The sequence below is a fragment of the Micromys minutus genome (genome assembly GCF_963924665.1).
Source record: "Micromys minutus genome assembly, chromosome: 9".
NCBI lineage: Eukaryota > Metazoa > Chordata > Mammalia > Rodentia > Muridae > Micromys > Micromys minutus.
This window is the reverse complement of record NC_137978.1, coordinates 48,161,386-48,184,226: the sequence shown is the minus strand read 5'-3', so window position 1 is coordinate 48,184,226 and position 22,841 is coordinate 48,161,386. Positions and strand designations below refer to the sequence as shown.

Here is a 22,841-nt window from a genome sequence, read left to right as displayed (position 1 = left end):
GTCACTTGCCACTCCTACCCTGCCCTCCTGCCCACCCTCTGCCAGGGGCCTTATTCAGGCCTGTCACATGCGATACTCTCAACTCCGATGGTCTCCTGTCACCAGGAGAGGAGGAAACCAGGACTGGGGTTTCTGTTTGCCTGTGCTGGAGAATCTGGTAGCATGGAAGGTGACAGGAAGTCTCTTTGGGGTGGGAGAATGACAAACGCTGTGCTGAGGCAGGAAGCCAAACATCCCGACAGGGCCTATGGCAGCTTTATGGAGGCCTAGAGTTGAAGAACGTCACAAAGGAGGACAAATCCTTGACAGGAGGTTTGAATCCTACTAAGCAGCGCACTTCTCTTACAGATGCAAACAGGAGGAGTCTTGGGACAAAACTCTTCCTCGGCTGCTGCTGTCACCACTCCAGCTAATAAAGTCCCCGCTGCTGCCACCACCATCCATGCCAAAAACACCCCTGGGAAACCTTCAAAGGCTGGGGCCTCATCCATCATCGATGTGGGTGCCTGCACTTTCCTCTTCTTTGCCAATACCCTAATGTGCCTCTTCTACCTCAGCTGAGGTGAAGGTGTTTCTTCCAAAGCCCTGTGTTCCACACACTTCTGCCACCATCAGAAGCAAGAGACACCCCAACACAGTCCTTGGGAAGGGTTGGCCCGAGAGGTCAAAGGTGACAGCCAATGGCTAGAATGTCGATGGACTGATGGGATCAGGGGTGTGACACCCAGCTGAGGCACAATAAAGTTATACTTATGCTTAGATGGGGCCCCACGTGTGGTCACTGTGCCTCACTGCCCCAGGAGTCACGTGGGCAGCAGCATTAGGAGTGACGAACCCAGTACTGCCCTGGACTCGCAAGCCCCCCCACACCCCAGGTTCAGGCGGGTGCCGACCTCACGACCTAGGTGCCTTCACACTGATAGATCCAGGGAAATCATACATCATTTGGCTCCGTTTCTCTCAACATTCCCAACTGGAGTACTATAGACCCAAAAACAGCCCACGTCTGTGAGGGTTTGCGGAAGGGCGGCTTCCAAGTCGCCTGACCATATGCCGTCTATCACTGGGATAGAGAATGAGGAGGCAAGGGTTGCCACCCACACCCTCAGCCAGAAAAGGCAGGAAGGACACACAGCTCTTCTAACCACCCTCCCCTCCTGGGCTTGGGCGTGGCCCTTGGAGGAGAGAAGGAAGCCCAGACTGGTTCCCAAGGGTCCTTCCTCCTCTCAGTTGTCTTCCCAGGAACACAAGAAACAGAGGATGGGAGAGCGACTGCAGCTCGAAGTCTCTAACATCCTGACCTGTCACTCAGCTATGGACCCAGCCCCCTCTCTTGGCTAAACCTTCAGGCTTGGAGAGTTAGAAGAAGCAGGAAGGTAGACCCTCCTGTCTTTCTTGCCCTGCCCACTGTGGTCTCACAGACTGAACCTTGAAAGTTTGCCCTTGGATACATCTGTATTCTTGGACTACTTTCCTCTGCTACTTCTATCTGGCCTGGCCAACTCCTTCCCATCCCGTGTGTGTCAGCTAGGGTTACCTCTTCCAAGTGTGACAGCCTCCACTTCCGTTCCCTGAACACCCATCAGAGTCCTGCACTAGGGTGGGAACCACAGAGGCTTGCCTAGCTAATGGTTGTGGCCCACAGAGAGGTCGAATGGGGTGACACACCACACAGTGTGGGTCTGGAGCTCCCTCTAGTGGTCAAGGGAGGCTGTACAGGAAGAGAAACCAACTGGAAGAGCAAATGGGCCTCTCCACCCCAACATCAAGGTACAGAGACAACAACACCTGCAACATAGTAGAAAATAGCTTATTTCAGAGCCAAATCTGTACAAAACATTTCATCACAGGAAAAGCCTCCAGCAGGAAACTGGTGATGACGGTGATTCAAAGTACATGGACAGTCCAGATCTGGGAAGGTCTGCCCTTGGTTGGTTCCCATAGCACCACATGGTCTCGGTCATAACCTCGGCCACCTGAGGGGGGTGAGATTCAGAGGCCGTCAGAGAGTGCTGGATGCAGCCCTGTCCTTAGTCCCCCTTTGTGTACCCTCACCCCACCCCTACCAGCCTATATTACCCTTCACGTCCAGGATCTGGCCTTCAAACATCTGGCTGCAGATGTGACCTAGTTCACTGATGCTCCAGGTTTGGCGTGGTAGGCGGCTCTCGGCCCACAGTACTACTTTGGAGCCTGGGCTGGGAGGTCCAATCACCTGTAGGCTCATGGTGGGGGCCACCTGAGGCCCCAGAAGATCATGAGATTTGGCATTCCACACAGAAAATATCCCACGCTTGACATATCTTTCACTCACTGGATTTTTGTTGTTGCTGCTGTTTGTTCTGTCTGGAACGCAGTCACTTTGGCTGTCCCAGAACTGGCTACATAGACCAGGCTGGTGAGCTCACGGGCCTGTCTCTGCCTCCTGCTGCTGCGACAGAGGGCGTGTGTCACCATGTCCAGCTCATACAATGGTTTTGAATGCTGGCTCTTACAACTGCGGCCCTCCGCAAGTCTCTTTATCAAATTTTTAGATTTCTCTTATGGCTGTGCAACAAATATATGCCCAGTGCCCACAGAGGTCAGAAGAGGGCATCAAACCCTCTTCTGGGACTGGAATTAAGGATGCCTCTCCCAACATTTTCATGCTGGGAACTGAACGCAGGTCCTCTGCAAAAGCAACCAGTGCTTTTTAACTGCTGTGTCATTTCTCCAGCCCCCAATACTAGCTTTTTGAAGACTTAACGCAAGAAAGATGAATGAGCTGGCACTCTCTACTTCTGGGTCATATGCCTCTTGCATCTAATTGGGCTGGGACTTCCCACAGCAGGTTGGCAAACCTGGGCTCAGTGGGGCAAGCTCTGGAACCATACCTGGTTCTTCAGCAGTCCATCTTCGTAGTACCAGATGCAGCTGCCCCCAGATCGGGGCTCGGAGACCACCACACGGCCTGCTTTCATGTCCTCCACGTGATCAGGCACTGACAGGAATCCCCCTAGTGCAGCATTCCACAGGCGAAAATAGGCTCGGCGCTGATGACAAGAAGAGGCTGAGGAGCTGCGGTCGGGGATACCCTACCACCCTCAACTCCGGACCCTCTAAGGCCCCCACACTCCCAAACTTCCCTGCCTCCAAACTTTCCCTCTGACAAAGTCACATCTTCTTGACACACCCATACTACACGAATAACACATGTACATAGCTCCAATACCATAGATATCTACACGTGTGTTTAGGGACCCTGGCAGGCAGACCCACATTCCACATTCCACAAGGTGGCACAGTTTATAGAAGGCACAAACAATTCCACAGGTCTATTTGGCCACCATGTTCACATCATGATTGACACACAGACCCTCCCAGCCTGTTCCATACCAGCGGCCTATGCTACGGGTACAGCTGATTATAAGACTACAGATGTGTCTACACACACGCACACACACAGAGAGAAAGGAAAGTGCATGCATACCTACATGCTATAAAGCTAAACAGGAGCACAGTGACATCAGATGGCCAAAGATCAAAAGTGGCTCTGCCAGCATTAGCGCAGTCTTTGTTTGAGGTGACAGTAGAGGTGACAGTAGCAGAAAGGATGCTGTAAGCCTTAGGTTCGATCTGAGCGGTGCTTCCCACTCAGGATAATGTAGGCATTATCGACCTTCAGTCTTCAACAAACTCAGGACACAAATGGCATCCCCGTTTTATAGACGAGGAAACACCAGGGCGCATTGGCACACACTTCGAATCCCAGCACTCAAGAGGCAGAGGCAGATGGATGTTTGAGGCCAGCCTAATGTACACAGAGAGTTCCAGGACAGCTAGGGCTATAGCAGCAGTCCACAAGGGTCATAGTGGGACCCTGCTTTAATATAGAGATATACACACACGTACAGAGACACACAGAGACAGACACACACACACACCCATGTGCACTCATGTGCAGAAACCAAATCCATAGACCAGTGCTTGTTCAAAATTGTGGATAAACTCCTTGTCTACTTCCCTGGGCCTTTATTTCCCCATATGAGGGTTAGAGATATTTGCCAGGATTTCTTCCGACAATGCTTTCATGAGAGGCCGTGAACAACAAGACTAAACACATGCCCTCGTACACAGACATATAAGCTCAGGAAGCTCTTGGGCATAGTTGTGAGCAGACACATTCACACCCACATTCGTACACGCAAAAGCATTCCAATCACCTCCAGAGTATTCAGATGCATGACTACAAATAACATAGGTACAGACATACTCTTAGATGGGCACATGCGTGTGCGTATACACACTCACACACTCACACGCAGGCCACAGCCATAACCTAGAAATGTATGTGTGCAGAAACGAAGTCAACTTCCAAACAAGCAGGTACGGACATGCAGCCTTGCATGCAAGCTCTGTGTGTGAAATGATTCTCAGTTTTGGCTGAATAACCGTATTGTATACATTGTAATGTCCTTTAGGACAGGGCCAAAGTTGTTTTGTTTTCAAGTTGATGTAGAGAAAAATGATTGAGATGACAGTACAAGAGAATGAGGAGGTCATGTGTGGCCTGACACCTGAGAAGCCAGGCGCACCCCGGGACAGGCACACCCGTGAGGCGCTCATGCTGACTGCTACCTACCTGTCTGATAGGGTAGAGGGAGCCCACCCTCTGGGTACCGCTGTAGGTCAGCCAGTTGGTGATCTCGCAGCTTCCCACTAGCCACTGGCGGCCCCGGAAGTCGCTGTGCTCGCACACTACCCAGCTGTGCCCAGAGGGTTCCAGAGGCACAGAGAAACACAGACAGACAAGACAGACAGACAGACAGGTGGAAGACAAGGCATCCATGTTAGAACAACCTCTGTTCCCTCTTCTCTCACACCAGCGTGAGGGCCCATAGCAGGAGGAAAAGGCTATTGTGTACATTTGGGGTATTCAGGACCCAGCATCCAACCAAGTCCTGTGAGCCAGAGGCTCTAAGGCTATACAGCTCCCTCCTTTCTGGCCTGGGGTGGGGTCCCCTTCCCACCGATCACCCAAGACAGTTTGGAGCACACACTCACACGCCACCCTTGACGCGCACAGACAGCACGTGGTTGTTGAAGCCCTCAGCTTGCAGGCTTCGCACCTCTCCAGTCAGCTCGATCTCCTTCCCCTCGAAGCACTCCAGACCAAAGAGGGACAGGGAAGGCTCTGAAAAGTGCTGGGGTTAGAGGAAGAGAGACAGATGAGGCCATGAAATACCCAAGCCCATACTCTGCCCTATGACCCCAAGATCCGTACCTTGGATCTGTAGGCCCCCTACCCTCTGAGGACGTTGACTGTGTCCCCAGACTTTCAGTCTCAGTACGTTGGCAGACTGGCACCAGTTCAAACTCAATCATCTTTTTGCTATATAGGACAGGCCTTACCTTCCAGAGTCCTGGGCTCACAGGTATGCATCACCGTGCCTGCCTATCAGAGAGCTGGCATTCCTATGAACTAACGGGCAGGCTGGAAACTTGGGGCTCCTCCTGCATCATCTGTTGTTCATTTCTCAGGGATGGTAACTGATTATCCCAGAGATTAATAACTGGTCTCCTTTATCCACGGCCCACTGCGGGCCAGATCGTTGGTAGAGCACTTTGTCCAATCCCATTCTAACTCAACAACCCTTTGAGACAGGTCATGGTCTCCCTTTAGCAGAGAGAGAGCCAAGGCTGAAGAAGGCAAGACCAATGACTTGAAGCCCAATATCTGGGCTCCTGACACAGGTCTAACTGTTCCTAGTGCCCGGTGTATGTGCTGGCACGGGGCACAAGCTATATAACCAAACAGCCCAGGGAAACATCTGCTCGGTCTGTTTCCAGCTGTGTGGCTCTGGGACTCACAAAGCTTTGAAAAGGGTTGCTCAGCAAATGTCAGCTGTTCTGACTCAGCAGTACCCACTTGCTTTCCCGGTCCCCACAACAATATCACAGTGTGCATGTGGCTTCGGTCAGGAATAGCGTATGACCCCCACTGTGGGTCACTGAAGTATTGGCCTCTCCCTGCCTTGGCCTTCTGCTTTCTCCCGCACTGCCATCTTCCCAGCTGATCCCGACAGCTCTCTCTGAATGGGCCACCACCTGGGCAAAAGCTGACCCTGCTTCTCAGCCATTCCAAGTGTCAGTTGGTTCCATTCCAGTAGGGTTTTTGATCGGGACACACCACATTGCGCTGTCACCTTTAGGTCTCGCTGTGTAAATCTGGGGCCTCCAGGAACTATTTTAGTTCAATAAACACCCGGCCAGTTGAGCTGCCTTAGGAGCCTCAGAGTCAAGGGCACACTGAGAGATTCTGGAAGCCATTGCTTATCCAGTCCACTAGGGGGTACATGACATAGGACACTCCCTGGACCTCCATGGTGGCTTGGGTCTGGATGGGAAACTCACCAGTGGAACCTTCCGGAGAGAGCCCAGGACAGTGGAGGCCAGGCAGCCCATGGCTGTGAGAGTGGGGAACTCGCCCTCTGACACAATGTGCTGGTCCGCCTCAAAGTTCGTGTCCTCGAACAGGACCCAGCTGGAAGGGGACAGATAAAGAAAGGTAACATCAGAACCTAGCTTGCCCTACACCTACCAAGTACCCTAAGTGCCCATGCCTGTGGACTTGATTCTCTTCCTCTAATCAAGGAGAGGTCCATGGTGGACAGGCAATACAGCAGCAGGGACTGAGGTCAGACATAAGGAAGGACTTAAGTGGAGCAAGGGAGAAAGAAAAGAATAAAAACAAAGGGCTGGGGGCTGGAGAGATGGCTCAGTGGTTAAAAGCACTGACTGCTCTTCCAAAGATCCTGAGTTCAATTCCCAGCAACTACATGGTGGCTCACAGTCATCCTTAATGGGATCCGATGCCCTCTTCTGGAGGGTCTGAAGACAGCTACAGTGTGCCCATAAAAATAAAATAAATAATAAATCTTAAAAAAATAAAATAAAGGGGCGGGCACAGTGGTGCCCTTCCTTAGTCTAAGCACACAGGAAAGCAGAGGCAGGCAGGTCTTGGTGAGTTTGAAGCTGGCCCTTTGAAGGGAAGCATGGCGTTCTGCAGGCAGGCAATCGGTCAGTGCTCTATCTGAGGACGCCCTTCACACATGCAAAATAATCAACTCATGTAGAAGCCTAACCTTCAGCACTGCTAGAGCAAAGCATAGTGGAACCCCAATGTCCACCAGCAGGGGACTGGCTAGCATCGGGCCTTGGTAGGCTGAAGCAGAGAATCATACAAGACCAGCCCAAGCTACTTAATAAGACCCTGTCTCCAAAAAAAGTAAGAGCCAGTGACACAGCTCTGTGGGTGAAGGCATTCACTGCCAGGCTGGGCACCTGAACGCAATTGCTGGAGCACATGTGGTGGGGGGAGAGGGTCAACTTCTGCCCCCATGTGTGGCCTTCCGGAGGTATGTCAGTTTAGAAGAGATTGTGGAATTGGGTTCCGAAACTGGGATGAGTGTTCCTTTGAGAACAGGAAGAGGGCTAGGCAGTGGGAGCGCATGCTTTTAATTCTAGCACTAGAGAGGCAGGGGCAGGGGCGGGGCGGAGGCAGAAAATCTCTGAGTTCGAAGACAGCTAGCCAGGGCTACACAGAGAAACTCTGTCATGAAACCACCCTTGCAAAATAAGAAAATAGAAGAAGAAAAAGAAGAGGAGGAGGAGGAGGAGGAGGAGGAGGAGGAGAAGAGGGTTTCACTATGTAGCTCTAACTGCCCCGGAACTCACTTTGTAGATCAGGCTGGCCTCGAACTCACAGTGATTGTGCCTTCATGAGTGCTAGAATTAAAGATGTGTACTACTACTTCTGCTTATCTGTATAAATTTATATATTTTTTTCCTGTTTGTCTTTCAAGACAGGGTTTCTCTGTATAACAGAGTCCTGGCTATCCTGGGCTTTCTTTGTAAATCAGGCTGGCCACAAACTCACAAAGACCCACCTGCCCCTAAATTTATAATCTTAAAAAGACTATACCAAAAATATGGAGAATTAGGACTTGGGTGCATAGCTCACTGGTAGAATGCTTGCCTAGCGTGTGTAAGGCCCTGGGATCAACCCTTTTCCGCGCATAAGTAAAGTGCTCCTAAAAATACACTAAGTTAATCTAACTATCTATCAAGTTGGTAACATAACCACAGACAAAAATGATTACTTCAGGGCCAGAGACATGACTCAGAGGCTTAAAGCACTGACTGCTCTTGCAGAGGACCTGGGCTTGGTTGTCAGCGCCCACATGGTGGCTCACAACTCCCTAGAACTACAACTCCAGGCATCTGACGCCCTCATCTGGCCTACTCAGGAACTACATGCACATGGAACACAGACACTGACATATAAGCAGGCAAAAAACACTCAAACACATAAAATAAAAATAAGTAAATCTCTTTCCAACAGATGATTTCAAGTTTCTTTCAGGTTTCCTTCTTCCCATGTATTCCAGGCTGGCCTCAAACTCACAACACAGGCAAGGATGATCCTAAGCTCTTTCTTGTTTCTGCTCTCCAATTGCTGGGATTAAAGTTGTGTGCCTGGCTTTGTCTGTGTATTTCTGCTTTTTTTGAGATAGGGTCTGAGAGCCTCAGGGTGGCCTCAAGCATGATCCTGCTGCTGCAGCCTTTCAAAGGGATGTCCTACTACATGGACTTAAATTTCCTTAAAAGGTAGTTTTTTTTTTGTTGTTTTTTTTTTTTTAATATTACCAACTATATATCCCGAGGGCAAAAAGAAACAGAAGGAGCCCCCACAGCTCCTAGTGGCTCCCATCTGGTGTAAAGAGAATCTTCTGTCTGTATGGACTGACACCCGTCAAGGATAAACAGGAAATAGAAGGTGGGACATTGGGAGGCAAAAGGAATTCTGGGATAGAGTGAGGGATGAGAAGAGTCACTGGGGAGAATGTAGACTAATATAAATGGGTTGTTTTAGTTATGATTCTATCAGAGCAGAGCCTAGCTATATGGCCAAGGTATTTGTAAACGTATTTGAGTCCAAGCATGAGGCTGAGAGGAAGAACCACACTTAAGTTCAACACTCTGGGGGAGCAATCGAAGCATTATCATTTTGAAACACTTAGTATGCAGATTTGGGGTGCCAATTACCATCTCCTATAAAGGGACTTGAAGTTTCTTAGGAAATTTTTGACTCTAGATTTGGGCAAGAAATGTACATAATCATTTTGGGAGAGCGTCACGTTGTGCCCAGGGAAACAAGGATGCTGGGGCCGTGTCAAAAGGACCAAGACACTGTGCTCCAACGATGGAGCTATCTGAACATGCTCAGGAACAGTGACTACAGCTATAGAAATATACCAAACACACACATCTCTGTTGCTAGTTCAGATCGCCATAGTGAGACCCTGTCTCAAAAACACTTTGTAATTAAATAACTTTGCAGGGCATAGTAACACACCCAAGGAGCAAAGACAGGTAGATCTCTATGGGTTCAAGGCCAGCCTGGTCTACATGGGCTCAGCAGTTCAAAGTGCTTACTGCCCTTACGAGGCGGGCCTACACTCAGTTCCCAGCACCCGCCTTAGCCAGCTCACAACCATCTCTACTTCCCATTCCAGAGGATGCCCTCATATCTCCACAGGTGTCTATGTCGTGCACGTAATTGCCCACAGACACACGTGCACATAAATAAATAAACATTTTAATTAAAAAAGAAGGAATAAATTAGGCAACTACCCTTTGCTAAAAAGGAGGACAAGACTCATGCAACAGGAAGTTTATGTCACCGTTAAACAGACTTGCCAACAAAATCACACAACTTCCTCAAATCCCTCAGTTAAGCTCTGTGGCAGATGAGAGAGAGAGAGAGAGAGAGAGAGAGAGAGAGAGAGAGAGAGAGAGAGAGAGAGAAGCAAGTAATCAAGTAAATATTAAAAGACAGAAGTTGAGAAGCATACAAGTCAAATCATTGGGTTCCTTCAAACAAATGTATCGTAGAAAACAAGGTGGGCATAACGGAATCAAGTCAAACGAGGCAGTTCGTGACCTTCACTGGGTCCTGAGAGCAGCAAGAGTTCCTGGACACGGACAGGGAATGTGTATGCAGCTATGCTACTGACCTGTGCCTATGTGGGTGTGGGGATCCTTTCTATGGCTTCCCTCCCAACATCCCCAGTGCTGGGGATGGAACCCAAGGCTTCCTGTAACACAGGCACCTGCTCTAAGGAAAGTTCTTTCCTTTTAAAGATTTTTAAATTGGGTTGGAGGATGGCTCAGTGGTTAAGAGCACTGACGGCTTCCAGAGGCCCTGGGTTCAATTCCCAGCAACCACATGGTGGCTCACAACCATCTGTAATGGGATCTAATGCCCTCTTCTGGTGTGTCTGAAGACAGCTGCAGTGTACTCATAAAAATAAAACAAATAAATCTTTTTTAAAAAGAAACAGATTCTTTAAAAAGATTTTTAAATCACTTTAAGATGTTGTTTAATTTTTTTTTTCTCAAAGCAGGGTTTCTTTCTGTGTAGCCCTGGCTGTCTGGCAACTCATTCTGTAGACTAGGCTAGCCTTAGACTCACAAGAGAACCACCTGCCTCTGCTTCCCGAGTTCTGGGATTAAAGGTGTGTGCCACCACCGCCTGGCTACTTTTAGATTTAAAACAAACAACTTTTTTGTCTGAGTGTCTAGCCTGAATGGACATATAGCCAGTGCAGTGGTCTGAATGTAAGTGGCTCCTGTAGACTCAGCGGGAGTAGCTGGAGACAGAATTAGAGAGGTGCGCTGACTAAGGGTCCTGGGAATCCAGCTTGGGTCCTCTGCAAAAAACACACCTGTCTCTCCAGCCCCGAGAGTTTCTGAAATTTTGGAAGGGGGTCAAAAAATTTAAAAACTCTCTGTGTGTGTGTGTGTGTGGTCTGTGCATGCGAATGCCAACTGTGCTCATGTAGACATGAGAGGAGTCTGAGAGTTGATTCTCTCCTTCCTTTGTGAGATCCTGGGACTGAATTCAGGCCCTCACACTTGCACTGAGATTGTTCTTCCTCACTGAGCTGTCTCACCAGCCTCTGATTTCCTTAAAGCACAGTTAGGAATGAAACAAGACTTGTTAAGGCAGAGTCTTGTGCAGGCCTAAAACCCACTTTGTAACTGAGCTAAGGTTGGCCTCTCCCTCCCCAATGCTGAGATTTGGGCCACGTGCCCTTCTTTTGGAGTTTTCTATACTATACTATCTAATATCTCCAGAGTTAGATTTCGCATTAAATGTTATTCTATGACTCAGGACATAAAAGTTAATCGTAAGGCAGGAAATGGTGTGAAAGGTGTGTCCCTTGCTCCCTCCCCTCCCCTCCCCCAGCATTCCGGGCCCTATCTGATCCACCTGCTCACCTGCCACCGTAGACTCGGCATGACTGGGGATGGAAGGAAGGAGGCAGAGAGGCCTGGTCATCCTCAAAGGAAATGTGGTCGCCCAGGAAGTTGGGGCCTGAGAAAAGCTGAATCTGGAGATAAAGAGGTGAAGAAGTTAAAGTGAAAGGTAGGAGAGGGGTAGGGGTAAAGGAAAGTTTTGCCAAGAAAGCTGTCAAGACCCCACCCAGATCTCCGTGCAGCCACCTCCTTACCTTCGAGACAAAGTGAAGATCGCTCTCCCCCACCTGAAGGAAGAGATCAAACGCTGTGACTGGAGGAGGCCAGCCTCTACCTGCAGCCACTGAGATTCAAAACCACTGTGGCTATCCCGCTGTCCAGCATCTACAAACTCCGCCCCTAAGATCTCCGTGTTTCCTTGCCCCGCCCTCTGAGTAGAACCTTGGCCGGCCTAGCGTGCCCCCTAGTTCCTGCCCTAAATACTCCACTTACCCTCCTACCTGCCTCCCTCCTGGCCAAGGTTTTTCTGGTCCAGCCTTAACCAAGCAGTCTGGGCGAACCACCTGGCCCCGCCCCACAGCCCGCCCCGAGGCCACGCCCATCTTTCAGATCCACACCTGCACCACTGGCTGAAGGGAGCCGAGGGCGCAGTTGCCGGAGCCCCAGTCGTCGCAGTTGCGGTACACGCCCTTCTCCAGGATGTACTGTTCGCCGGAGAAGCCTACTTGCTCATAGGCCACCCACCTGCGGGGAGGGCGTGGGGTGGGTCGGCGAGGGCGGGGTCGGCACTGCTCCTGGGCCCGCCCTGCGCCTGGGGCGAGGATTACTCACACGCCGCTGAGTACGTGGATGGCTTGCGTGCTGGGTCCGTGCTGCGCTAGCTCCACGTCCGGCAGTGCGGAACTCACCTCCACTCTGTGTCCCTGGAAATCCATGTCCTCAAACAACACCACGGCCGGGTCTCCAAAGTCCTGGGCCCCCCCACCCGAGACAGACAGGTTTCTCTCATACACCGATGCAAACTCGTAAGAGTGCCCAGACCTCAAGGAAGTCGCCCACCCCAGGGAATAGGTGTGTGGCATATCCTAAGGAAAAGCCACAGGAGAGAGAGAGACTAGCTCTTGGGGTACATTCCGCCAGGGAGAACAGACCGAGGGGTGCAAATTCTTCTCTTAAATTGTGCTGTGGAAGTTGGGGTGTGGCCAAACAGCCCAATGGCCCCTGCTCACCGTCCGGATGACCCGCAGGGAGGTTAGCAGCTCATCATAGCCTCCCCACTGTGACCAGTCAGCATATTCGCCCTCTTCTAGCAGGTATTGGTGGCCCCGGAAGCCCTCCTTCTCGTAGCCTACCCAGCTGGAGGAAGTGGAAAGATAGGCCAAGACACCCGTGAGTAAGATGGATACTCTACCAGACAGCCCTGGCCACTTTCCACCCTCCAAGGGTAAAAACCTGCAGGGACAGGGCAGATAGAAGAAATCTCTTAAATCCTCACCAGCCCCCAAGAATTCGCAGGGAGCCCACGGAGGTCAGCTGGGGACTCTGGCCGTCCTCGGGCTGCTGAAGGTTGTAGATGTCCCCACTTATTTCCCATCTCTGTCCCTGAAAACCTGGGGCCTCATACACCACAGCCTGGACAGAAGGGATGCCGGGTGATAAGATGTTGAGTCTGGCTCAACACAACCCCAACCTGGAGCCCGCCCCCCCCCCCCACGGCCTTTCTTTGGGGACTGCTGCCTGTCTGCTCTGACCTCTGGCCGGATTCACTCACAAAGCCAGTGCCTAGTGAGTCATCTTGCCTGCCCCTCTGCCCCTCAAGACCGCTATCTCCTCTCCTGGTCACAGCGACTACCACTCAAACACACCAAATACCCTCTGATCTGGAGTCTGTCCCCTTACCTTGGGTTCCCCTGGCTTCTCCACGCTTGGGCAGCCCTGCAGAGGAGACATGGCTGAAAGTCTAGTCCAGAGGTAGCTAAAGGCAAATAAGGCTGGGAAGCCTAGATTTTCCTTGAACCTAAGACTCCTAAGAATCGCAGGCCCATATTCCCCGTTCCTTCCCATCCACCCAGTGCCACACCTCAGATTAATCCTCTCTCTCTTCTAGTTCAGTTCCCAGTAGGAGCTCTGGGGCAGTAAGTCACCAAAGAACTTCCCCCAAATCTACTGCCCACAGGTACCGCACATGGGACTAGGAACAGAGGGACCTGTAGGTGTCCCATACTCCTTACCAATCTCATGGGCTTTAGTGAACCCACACTGGGGCCTGATGTACCCCAGGCCTCCAATGTAGGGTACTCTCCAGGCTCTAGGATATAGGGAGTGTCTTCAAAGAACGGTTTGGGGTATAGCAGCCACCTGTGTGGGAGAACCAGAGAAGCCAGTGAACTCCTTGGGACATACACTCAGCATGGTGGGGCAGTTTAGAGGAGAGGAAGGGCTTTTGGAGAGCCCTTGCACGGGGCTAGTAGAAAAGGCATCCTGATCCTCTTTCCATTCTAGAAGCTGGTCCTTGGTGTCCCTTCCTGTGGATGGTCCCTTCCAATCACACACCATAGTCAAGAGTTCTTTCTTATACACACACCTGCCTGACACCCTAGTAGTTCCTAGTAGTACAGGAAAGCGAAGCTACACACGGCCCATGATCTTCTTCCTTGGTGCCTCATGGAGTCTCTGTTCATACTGGGTCTTTTGTAGTCTGATTCTAAGGGTGGGACCCAGGAGCTCGTGCCTACTGAAGGTGCACCGGACCACTGGGTAACTCCTAGTCCCAGACCAAGCTTTGTTCGTCTGTTTTATTTATTTATTTACTTATTTTTTTAGACTTATTTATTTATTATATATGAGTACACTGTAGCTGTCTTCAGACACACCAGAAGAGGCCGTCAGATCCCATTACAGATGGTTGTGAGCCACCATGTGGCTGCTGGGATTTAAACTCAGGACCTCTGAAAGAGCACTGAGTGCTTTAAACCACTGAGCCATCTCTCCAGCTCCTACTTATTTATTTTGAGACCCAGTCTAAGGTGGCTTTGAATCCTGGCAACCCTCCTGCGGCCACCTCCCAAAGGTTGAGATGACAAGCATGTGACATGTCACCTGGCTGAGCCTAAGCTTTTGAAGATAAGCTCTGTCATTCCCTGATTCACATGCTGTTCCCTCTTCCAGACAGACTCCTTCCCCTCATATAGTTAATAAATACTTCAGGGCCGGCTTCTGTAATCCTACAACAACAGGATTACAGAACTGACTAAAACACACAGACTGACACCATACCTCTCCGAATGTCCCTCATCACGTCTGAATAGAATATACAAATTCCTGTCCTCCTGTATTTTAGCTTCTTAGCTAGCTTATCGAAACAGAGGTGTCTCCTCCTCCAGGAAGGCCTCTTGAGTACACCCAGCTCCCCGCCTCTCCCTCTTCAGCTGGTTTGATACTTTAGCGTGTTCCTGCAACCCTGTGCACGTCACCGCCCTCCTCCCATTCCAGAACATTCTGAGTGCTATTGGTTGTTTACCTCCCCATGTCCTTGAGGAGACTGAGATTTTTTTTTTTTCTTTTTGTTTTTTTCTTTTTCTGTTTGAGACAGAGTCTCACTCTGTAGCCTTGGCTAGCCTAAAACTCATAGAAATCTGCCTGCCTTTTTCTCCCAAGTGCGTGATCAAAAGTGTGCACCACTGAGCCGAGCCTCAGACTGGCTTTTAGGAAGGGAACTGGGTGTCTGCTCTGTGCAGAGAATGTCAAGCGATTCCAGGATGGCCAGACTCACAGTCCCTCAGCGACAGTGGCAGATGCCACCTGTAGGGGTCTCTCCAGACCTTGAGAGTCTTTCAAGTCTCCCGTGAGCGTCACTGGCTTGCCCTTGAGACCCTCCTCAGAGAACAGGCTGATCCTCGGGATGCAGTATTCCTGCAAAAGGAGAAAGGGGGTAGGGCATTCAAGTACAAACTATAGACTTCTCTGTCTCACCTGTTTCCCTGCTTCACCAGACTGGCAGGGCTCCCGGGGGCTTCTGGGAAAGCCCAGCTGGTTGTCTGCTCAGAAACCAGAGGCGTGTTCTCTACAAGGCCAGCCAGCTTGACCTCAGGCCAAAGTCCTCACGGGTGCCAAGAACCTGAGACCAAAGGTCCCAAACTGCTGTCAAGGCCTTCCCGCCCTGGGTGGCCAACTTTCCACTGTTAGAAGGGGATGGGGTGCAAGATGGCTAACAAGTTTCTGATCCCACCTTGATAGACAGTTCTGACCTTGGTCCAGATGGGCTTTTGGTTACTTTTGGTGTAGGTGCTATGTCTGGAATCCATGCCCTTGCACGTACTGGGCAAGGTCTCTTACCACACGCCACACTTCAGAGTGCTTTCTGTTTGTTTTGTTTTAGGCCAAGTTTCATGTAGTCCAGGCTGGCCTTGAACCTTGAGCTCATTAAGCTTCTTTATTTTTTAAATTATATTTTTGATTTTTGTTTGTCTGTGGGGTGAAGGGGCACAGGCATATCACAGTATGTACTTGGAGGTCAGAGGATGACTCCCAGGAATGAATGGGTCCTCTCCTTTCACCGTGCAGGTCCAGGAGTTCAAACCCAGGTTGGCAGGTCTGGTGACAAGTCACCGAGTCACCAAGTCAGGCCCAACCTTCAGCCTTTTATTCCTCTGCCTCAACCTCCTGAATGGCACTGTGCCTGGTTTTATGGGGTTCTGGGGAATCCAAATCACGATTCACACTTGCCGGGCAAGCACTCTGGCTGAGCTCTGCTCCCAGCCCCCACCTCCCAGTGCCCTTACCCAGCCAAGCCGTGGCTGGTGACTGTGTCTCCTCCCAAGCTGCAGCAGGTTTCTTTTGCACTCTGGGTATTCCTTCTCCCCTAAGACCATTTCCATTTCCTCTCTCAGATGATAAGTCACTGGCTTATTGCGCTAGGGCCATAGTCTACCTGATCCCATTTAGTCCCTCTCAAGATGGTCTCCATTTTTAAACAGACAGGAAGTGAAGCTCAGCGAAGTTAAGCAGACCCAAGGTCACACAGCTTATAAGCAATATAGCCGAGGACAGACAAGGGCTCTGTTTAGTGTTGCAACCCAGCACATCCCACGTCCCTGGCACACAGTAGGTGCCAACTCAGTGCTGAGTGAATCAAGAGATTCCAGTACTGTGTAACCTCAGAGCACTTGTTTGTCTCCTGTGTCTCATGCCCTCCTCCACAGGGATGAGTTTACTATGTCTCATAACGACTTGCCTGCCAATATGTGTGTATCTGCAGCGCCTTTGAAAACTGCCGTTCCTTTCTCCTAGCCTCCCTCAGCTCTAGGACTCCATCAATCTTACCGGAGAGAGAACAACAGTTCTGGGGTCAGGTGCTCACCTCACTAAAAATGCAGTTATCTGGGTACACTGGCACATGCCTGGAATCCCAGCACCCGGGAGGTAGAGGCAGGAGGACCAAGACTTTAAGACTAGCCTTGGCTACATGGTGAGTCTGAGGATAGCCTAGGTTGACAACAAGTCTTGTCTCAAATTAATAATAATAATAATAAAATAATAATAATAATAATAATAGCCCACATGGTGGTTTACACCTGTAAGCCTGTATGCAGAGCATTGGGACAGGTGAGGCAGGAGGCTTGCTGCAACTTCATGGTCAGCCTAGGCTACATAAGAAGTTCTAGCTACGTCTGAGCTCAGTGTGAGGTCTTGTCTCAAACAAAGAAAACAGAAACCCACAAAGTTCCAAGGGTCTGATGGGTGTTTCTGGCTTTGTTCTGCACCTCTCTAGGGGCTGATACCATTTTGGTCAAATTTGGTATCGGTAGTTTGTTCACTATGAAACCGCGCTGCCCCTTTCCTTACTGACACAAAGTCATGTTGGCTTTTCAAACCATGCCCCTATCTCTCAAAAACACATCTATTATCCCAGACAACCCTTGGGAGGTTGAGGCAGGAGGATAGTGATTTAAGACTATGTTTTTTTTTAATCTAAGAGTCTCAAAATAAAAAATGTGAGTCATCTCTAGGCTAGAAGTCACACTCCTTCAGGTCTCACCATGGTTTTTCTTCCTAGAAGCCAGTAGAGACTCTAAGTTTCCATCCTGGTCTATTGCTCTCCTGGGCCCTCGGAGTCTAGCCAGAGGAGAATCTCGGAGGGAAACCCGTGCCGAGTTGCCTGGCACAGAGCCTGGCATATAATGGATATGAGAAATGTGTGGGGTTCTCAAGGTGCCTCCTTCCCAGCCTGATAATCAGGGTTCGATCTCCAGGACCCACATGGAGGAAGGAGAGAGGTAACCTTTGCAACATGTCCCCTGATCTCTGCATTCCTTCATGCTGAGGCACGCGTGATCACGCACGTGTGTGCACACACACAAGTAAATGTAATGAAACTGTTAATTAAAAACATGAGATAGGGGAGTGTCTATGAAGATATGAATGAGTAAATAAACAAACTCCATGGAACCTTGCCCAGAGTGGTGGGTGACTCTGGTCCACTCCCACCAGTCTGGCCTAATCCTGATCTGTACCAGCTCACACGTCTCCAGATTGCTTACCCAGGGGCCCAGGCCCCACCGGCACATCAGCCTGCATACCCAAACTGTCCTTTTCTTTCTCAGTGCCTCCATCACCAGGAACCTAGAGGTACTCCATTCTGACCCCTTCCGACCTCTGTGCCACCACCCCCGGAGAGGGGGAGAGGGTGACACTCTAGGCAGCTGCCCACTCACCCGCACAGCCCTCCTCAGGGAACCGATGCCTTGGAGACTCCATGTAGATGCCAGGGCTCTGAGCTCCACGTCCCCTTCAGGCAGCAACAGCTTCTGGCCACGGAACTCTGGCTGTTCGTATAGTATCCAGCTGTGGACCCAGAAACCCCAGGGTCACAGGGCAGGAGGTTGCACCCAGAGACTCTGATGGAACTTCCTAAGGGCTGACCACCTTCCCCACCCCAGGTTCAAAGCCAGGGTCCCCTTCCCTGGGCGCTCCCTACTTACCAGCCTCGTATTACCCTAATGGAGGCAACAGGGGCCCAGGCTGAGGCATCTGCAGTGTCTCCCAGGACCTCCCTGCCTCTGCCCTGGCAGCCAGGCTCTGAGAAGAGGATCACCTGAGGAAGCATAGCAGGTGTCCTCAGGCCCTGTGCCCAGACACTGCCCCCTACCTGCCTCCACTTGCCCGCAAGCACCTACCTTCCCAGGCCTGGTGTTCAGCTTGCCCTGGGTCTTCAGTGCTGGGCTCTGAGACAGAGACAGGGTTAGAAATCTATGTGGTCATCCCCCACCCCCAGTGCTGGCTCGACTGGTCTCTACCCAAAGGATACAGCTAACAGAGATTCCACCATCGCTTCCAGCTCCCAGAGCCTCATCACCTGTCCCAGGAGCTGGGAAGACTTCCCTTCCCCAGCTTCCAGACTTCGAGAAGCAGCGAGCCTTTTGGAATCTGTACACTACTTTCTACTGTCATGGACACTGAGGCCCAATGTTGTGCATTGCAAAATTCTATTAAGTCCCTATCCAATTCCCCTGCCTCCTGGGACCCAGTTCCCTAACACCACTCTTTTCAGCCATTCAAGGGGAGCTCAGGCATCTCCCTTGCCCCTACAAGGTCACTTACCCACCCTTCTGGGGGCTGGATAGGTGCTGGCTTCTCTGGAGGTGGTCTTCCGCTGCAGAGCAAGGGCAACTGTCCTGGCACCTTCCTGACCCCTGGTGCTCCATGGGGAGGCAGAGCAGATAGTTTTGTGCCTAGTGGTTCCAGGGAAGGGGCGTCCTTGTTGGCTGGCACCAGATTGCCAAAGAGAAGGCTGCCTCCGAGGCGGGAAGTAGGCCGGTGGCTGGGCTGAGGTTCTGGGCCTTGTCCTGCTACGAGCTTCTTCATCATCTCCATGGGAGAGCAGGTGACCTTAGCAGGCTTGGGTGGGTGGGGATCCAGGGAGGGGCTGGGACCCGTTTTCTCCTGTCTCCGCTGGAGCTTCTCATCATCACTGAGGTAGGGGTTCTCCAGCTCCTCCTCCTCCTCTTCCAACGCAGGTCCCTCCTGGGGACCGGGTCCTGGCATGCATGGCCCTAGCTGGTCTTCTTCAATGGCGGGTAGTGTGGCATACATGGCCAGGTAAGAGGAGCGTGGAGCTCGGGGCAGTCGGTGAGTTCGGAGGATCTCAGGGGGCTCCATGCTCCGCAAAGTATCCAGGAAAATCTCCAGGTCAGCAGTCAAGGCTGCTTCGTCCTCCTCCCTGGATGGCTCTGAGGGCACCGTCCCCTCGGTGGAGTCCGGGATGAGCGGGGACTCTATGCTGGCCTCTGCCTTCATTGGCTTTGGGGCATGAGTGACTTCTAGACTGGGGCACTCCTTGGCCTCTGAAGAAGATGGGGCAGGGGGCAGAGCAGGGCTCTGGGAACTTTCCTTTGGGGTAGGTGATGAGAGAGGGTTCACTGGGGAATCTTGGACAACCTCATCCTGTTGGAGGGCCAGGGGAGCAGGAGCTGTGGGGCCTTCAACAGTCTCTTTGCAAGGAAGGGAATGGGGAGGGCTATTTTGAGGATCCTGGTCAACCTCCTTCTCGATGGAAGGACCTTCTGTGTCCTGCACAACTATGACTGGCCTGGAGGCTGAGGTCATGGAAGCACCAGTGGCTTGCAGCATCTCTTTTGGGGAATGGGAATGGGCAGGAACACTGGGACCTGGAAACACCTCTTTCTGAGTAAGAACAGAACTGGGCAAATTCTCAGGGCCTTGAACAAACTTAGTCTTTGGTGACACTGGAGCACAAAGGCTTTGTGAGCTAGGGACAGCTTTCCTCCTCGGAGAGGACGGGCTAGGCGGTGGTTCAGGCATTCTAACCTCACCCTTTGCTGTGGGTGGGACAGGGGCTATAGGGAGATCTGCAAAGTTCTCTTTCACAGAGGGCATGGAATGAGGGGCGGACTGGGTTTTGAGGTGTACGGGTGCCACAGGCTGCCCTGGAGAATGAGCAAGGGGCAAGGCACAGGTCTGGGGCTTGGGAGAAGAGGATGCTGGGAGTTGGCTCTGAGAAGTCTGGTTGGGGAGCAGGACGGGACTGGAGGCTCCCTGCAGTCTTGAAGAGTCCCCGGTTCTGGCACCCGAGACTCCGGTTTGGTCTTGAATTACACAGGCTACAGGGACATCTACATTCTGAGCTGGATGATCAACCACAGGGAGGCCTACTGGGGCCAGGATTGAGCTGTTACTCTTCAGCTCAGTTGTGCTGGTCTCAAGTAGTTGTCCCAGGGTTGTTCCCACTGTGCCACCCAGTCCTGAGCCCCTTGATGTTAACATAGTGAGCCTTGGGATTCGGCTGGCAGGGGGGACGCGCTCAGTGGGCACGAGGTTGCTCAGCACTTCCAGGGCCTGGCTGCGGCTAGGTGACCCCTCAGCTTTGGGGCTCACCACCACTGCCCGGACTGTTCGGGTCACATTGCGGCCCCTTGACAGGGTCTCACCTGACATCGATGGCCCCACACTTACGGAGCTGCTCACACGCCGGTCCACATTGCCTCCCACCACAGTCGTGGTGGTGGTCCTCACTGTGCGCGTCACACGCCATTCCTCACGATTCCTGGAACCCCCGCTGGTAACGCCCACATTGGGATGCGGACTTGGCTCACGAGGTCCAGGCAAGGGCACCAATAACTCAGTCCTAGCCATGGATCCGATGGCTGGTGGTTCAGTTCTAGGAGCCTGGAGGCCACTGTCACCCCAATCTGCAGGCTCCTGTAGCCTCACCATTGGCCTTTTCTCCTTGGCGGGTGGAATGTATTTCTTGGAAAAGATGGGCCCGTGGCTCTGGAAGTTCATGGATCCAGGCTCCTCCCCAGGACCCTGGCAATTGACAGTCTCTTCTTCCTTCTTAACAAAGCCATTGATTTCTTCTCGCCGGAAGCTATGCTCAAACACATCCTGCTGTGGGGCTTCCATCCTGACACCTGACACCAGGGACACTTTGTGAAACCGGTGTCTGCTCTCTTCCTGGACAGGAGGCCGTTGGCGCCATGTTAATGTGGCACTTGTCACTCGGGCCTCAGCTCGGGCCGGTGACCCAGCTGTCTCTTCCATGTTGGGCTCCAGCAAAACACGAGATGTCCTTGTCACCGTGTGGTCTGGTTCCCTACTGACAGTAAAAAGGGAGAAAGATGAGCACCAGGAAGTAGAAGGAGGGGTCCCCAAAGCACAAAGCAACTGCCAGACCCAGACCAGGCTGAGTAACCTAAAGCAAGTCATGTGACCCTTTGGTCTTTGTTTTCTCATCTGTAAAATGGAATAAGAGTCTTTGCTCAGATTGTAGTCATCAGAGACTCTTAGGGGCTCACCTCACCACTTCCAAGTTATACCCACTGCCCAGGTCCCCAAAGGGTAAAAGTTGAGGTCTGAGCCCAAAAGGAGAGAGAAGAGAGGATGTGCAGTTGGCTCACTGGCTTATAGAACAAGGCTGGGTCTCTATTCAGGGGCCCAAAGGGTAAGAAACAGGAAACAGCACCCTTCCCAAACTGTTCTCTGTCTCTGTTCCACCAATGTTTCTTTCTTTTTAAATAGAGCCTTTTAAAAAAGATTCATTTATTTATTATATATAAGCACACTGTAGCTGTCCTCAGACACACCAAATGAGGGCATCAGATCCCATTACAGATGGTTGTGAGCCATCATGTGGTTGTTGGGATTTGAACTCAGGACCTCTGGAAGAGCAGTCAGTGCTCTTAACCGCTGAGCCATCTCTCCAGTCCTCCACCAAGATTTCTTACATTTCTCTTCTTTTAGTTTTGTTTTGTTTTGCTTGTTTTTGATTTTTCAAGAACAGGGTTTCTCTGTGTAGTCCTGGCTGTCCTGGAACTTGATTTATAGACCGGGCTGGCCTCTGCCTCCCCAGTGCTGGGATTAAAGGCCTGTACCACCAATTCCTGGGTCCTTCAAAGTTTTTAGGTTTTGTTGTTGTTGTTGCTTCTTTTGTTTGTTTGAGACAGGCTTTCTCTGTGTAGAACTACCTGTCTTGGAACTCACTGTATAGACCAGGCTGATCTCAAACTCACAAAGATCCACCTGCTTCTGCCTCCCAAGGTTTTTTAAACAAGAAGTTGAGAAAAAAAAATTAGCATCAAGCAGTGTCAAGTCTCCAACATCTATCCATCACTAGCAGATGACCTTGGGCAGGTCACTTCAACTGCAGACTCAGAGAACTGAGGTCACACTTCACAGGGTTTGTCAGGATTCAGTAAGAGAGAGAGAGAACACAAACTTTACCAACTAAAATGCTGGCTCATGAACTTCCCAGTGTCCCCTTGGGGGTCTAGCAAGTGTGCACATGAGTCACATGAGAAGTAGGCAGGAGACACGGAACCACCATGGGTCTCAGAGGACCCTACATATACCTCCAGCCTTACAGTGCACTTTGCCTCAGATTTCTCTCCCCTGAAACCATTCTTTTCCCCTGGATAGATGGAGAAATTGAGAGACAGAGAGGCACTGGGGTTAGAGATAGGTGCCACTCCATTGTGCTACTCGTTTTTTGTGTGTGTATTTGTGTGAGTTTTTGACTGTAT

The 22,841-nt window shown here is 51.2% G+C and overlaps 1 protein-coding gene across 1 annotated transcript; it reads right to left on the bottom strand.

Annotated features, from left to right (window-relative positions):
* Nucleotides 1–1,887: 1,887 nt before the first annotated feature.
* Nucleotides 1,888–21,372, bottom strand: CRYBG2 (crystallin beta-gamma domain containing 2; the record flags this gene model as incomplete). Its single annotated transcript, XM_080921499.1, has 19 exons — nt 18,904–21,372; nt 18,480–18,527; nt 18,285–18,397; nt 18,018–18,147; nt 15,077–15,216; nt 13,536–13,662; nt 13,204–13,239; nt 12,800–12,936; nt 12,534–12,660; nt 12,136–12,275; nt 11,922–12,048; nt 11,559–11,591; nt 11,326–11,438; nt 6,394–6,523; nt 5,044–5,183; nt 4,622–4,745; nt 2,874–3,032; nt 2,080–2,239; nt 1,888–1,976 (listed from the first exon to the last, which is right to left on the bottom strand). The coding sequence occupies exons 1-19, from the start codon at nt 21,361–21,363 to the stop codon at nt 1,888–1,890; spliced, it is 4,533 nt and encodes a 1,510-aa protein (XP_080777625.1). The 5' UTR covers nt 21,364–21,372.
* Nucleotides 21,373–22,841: the final 1,469 nt, after the last annotated feature.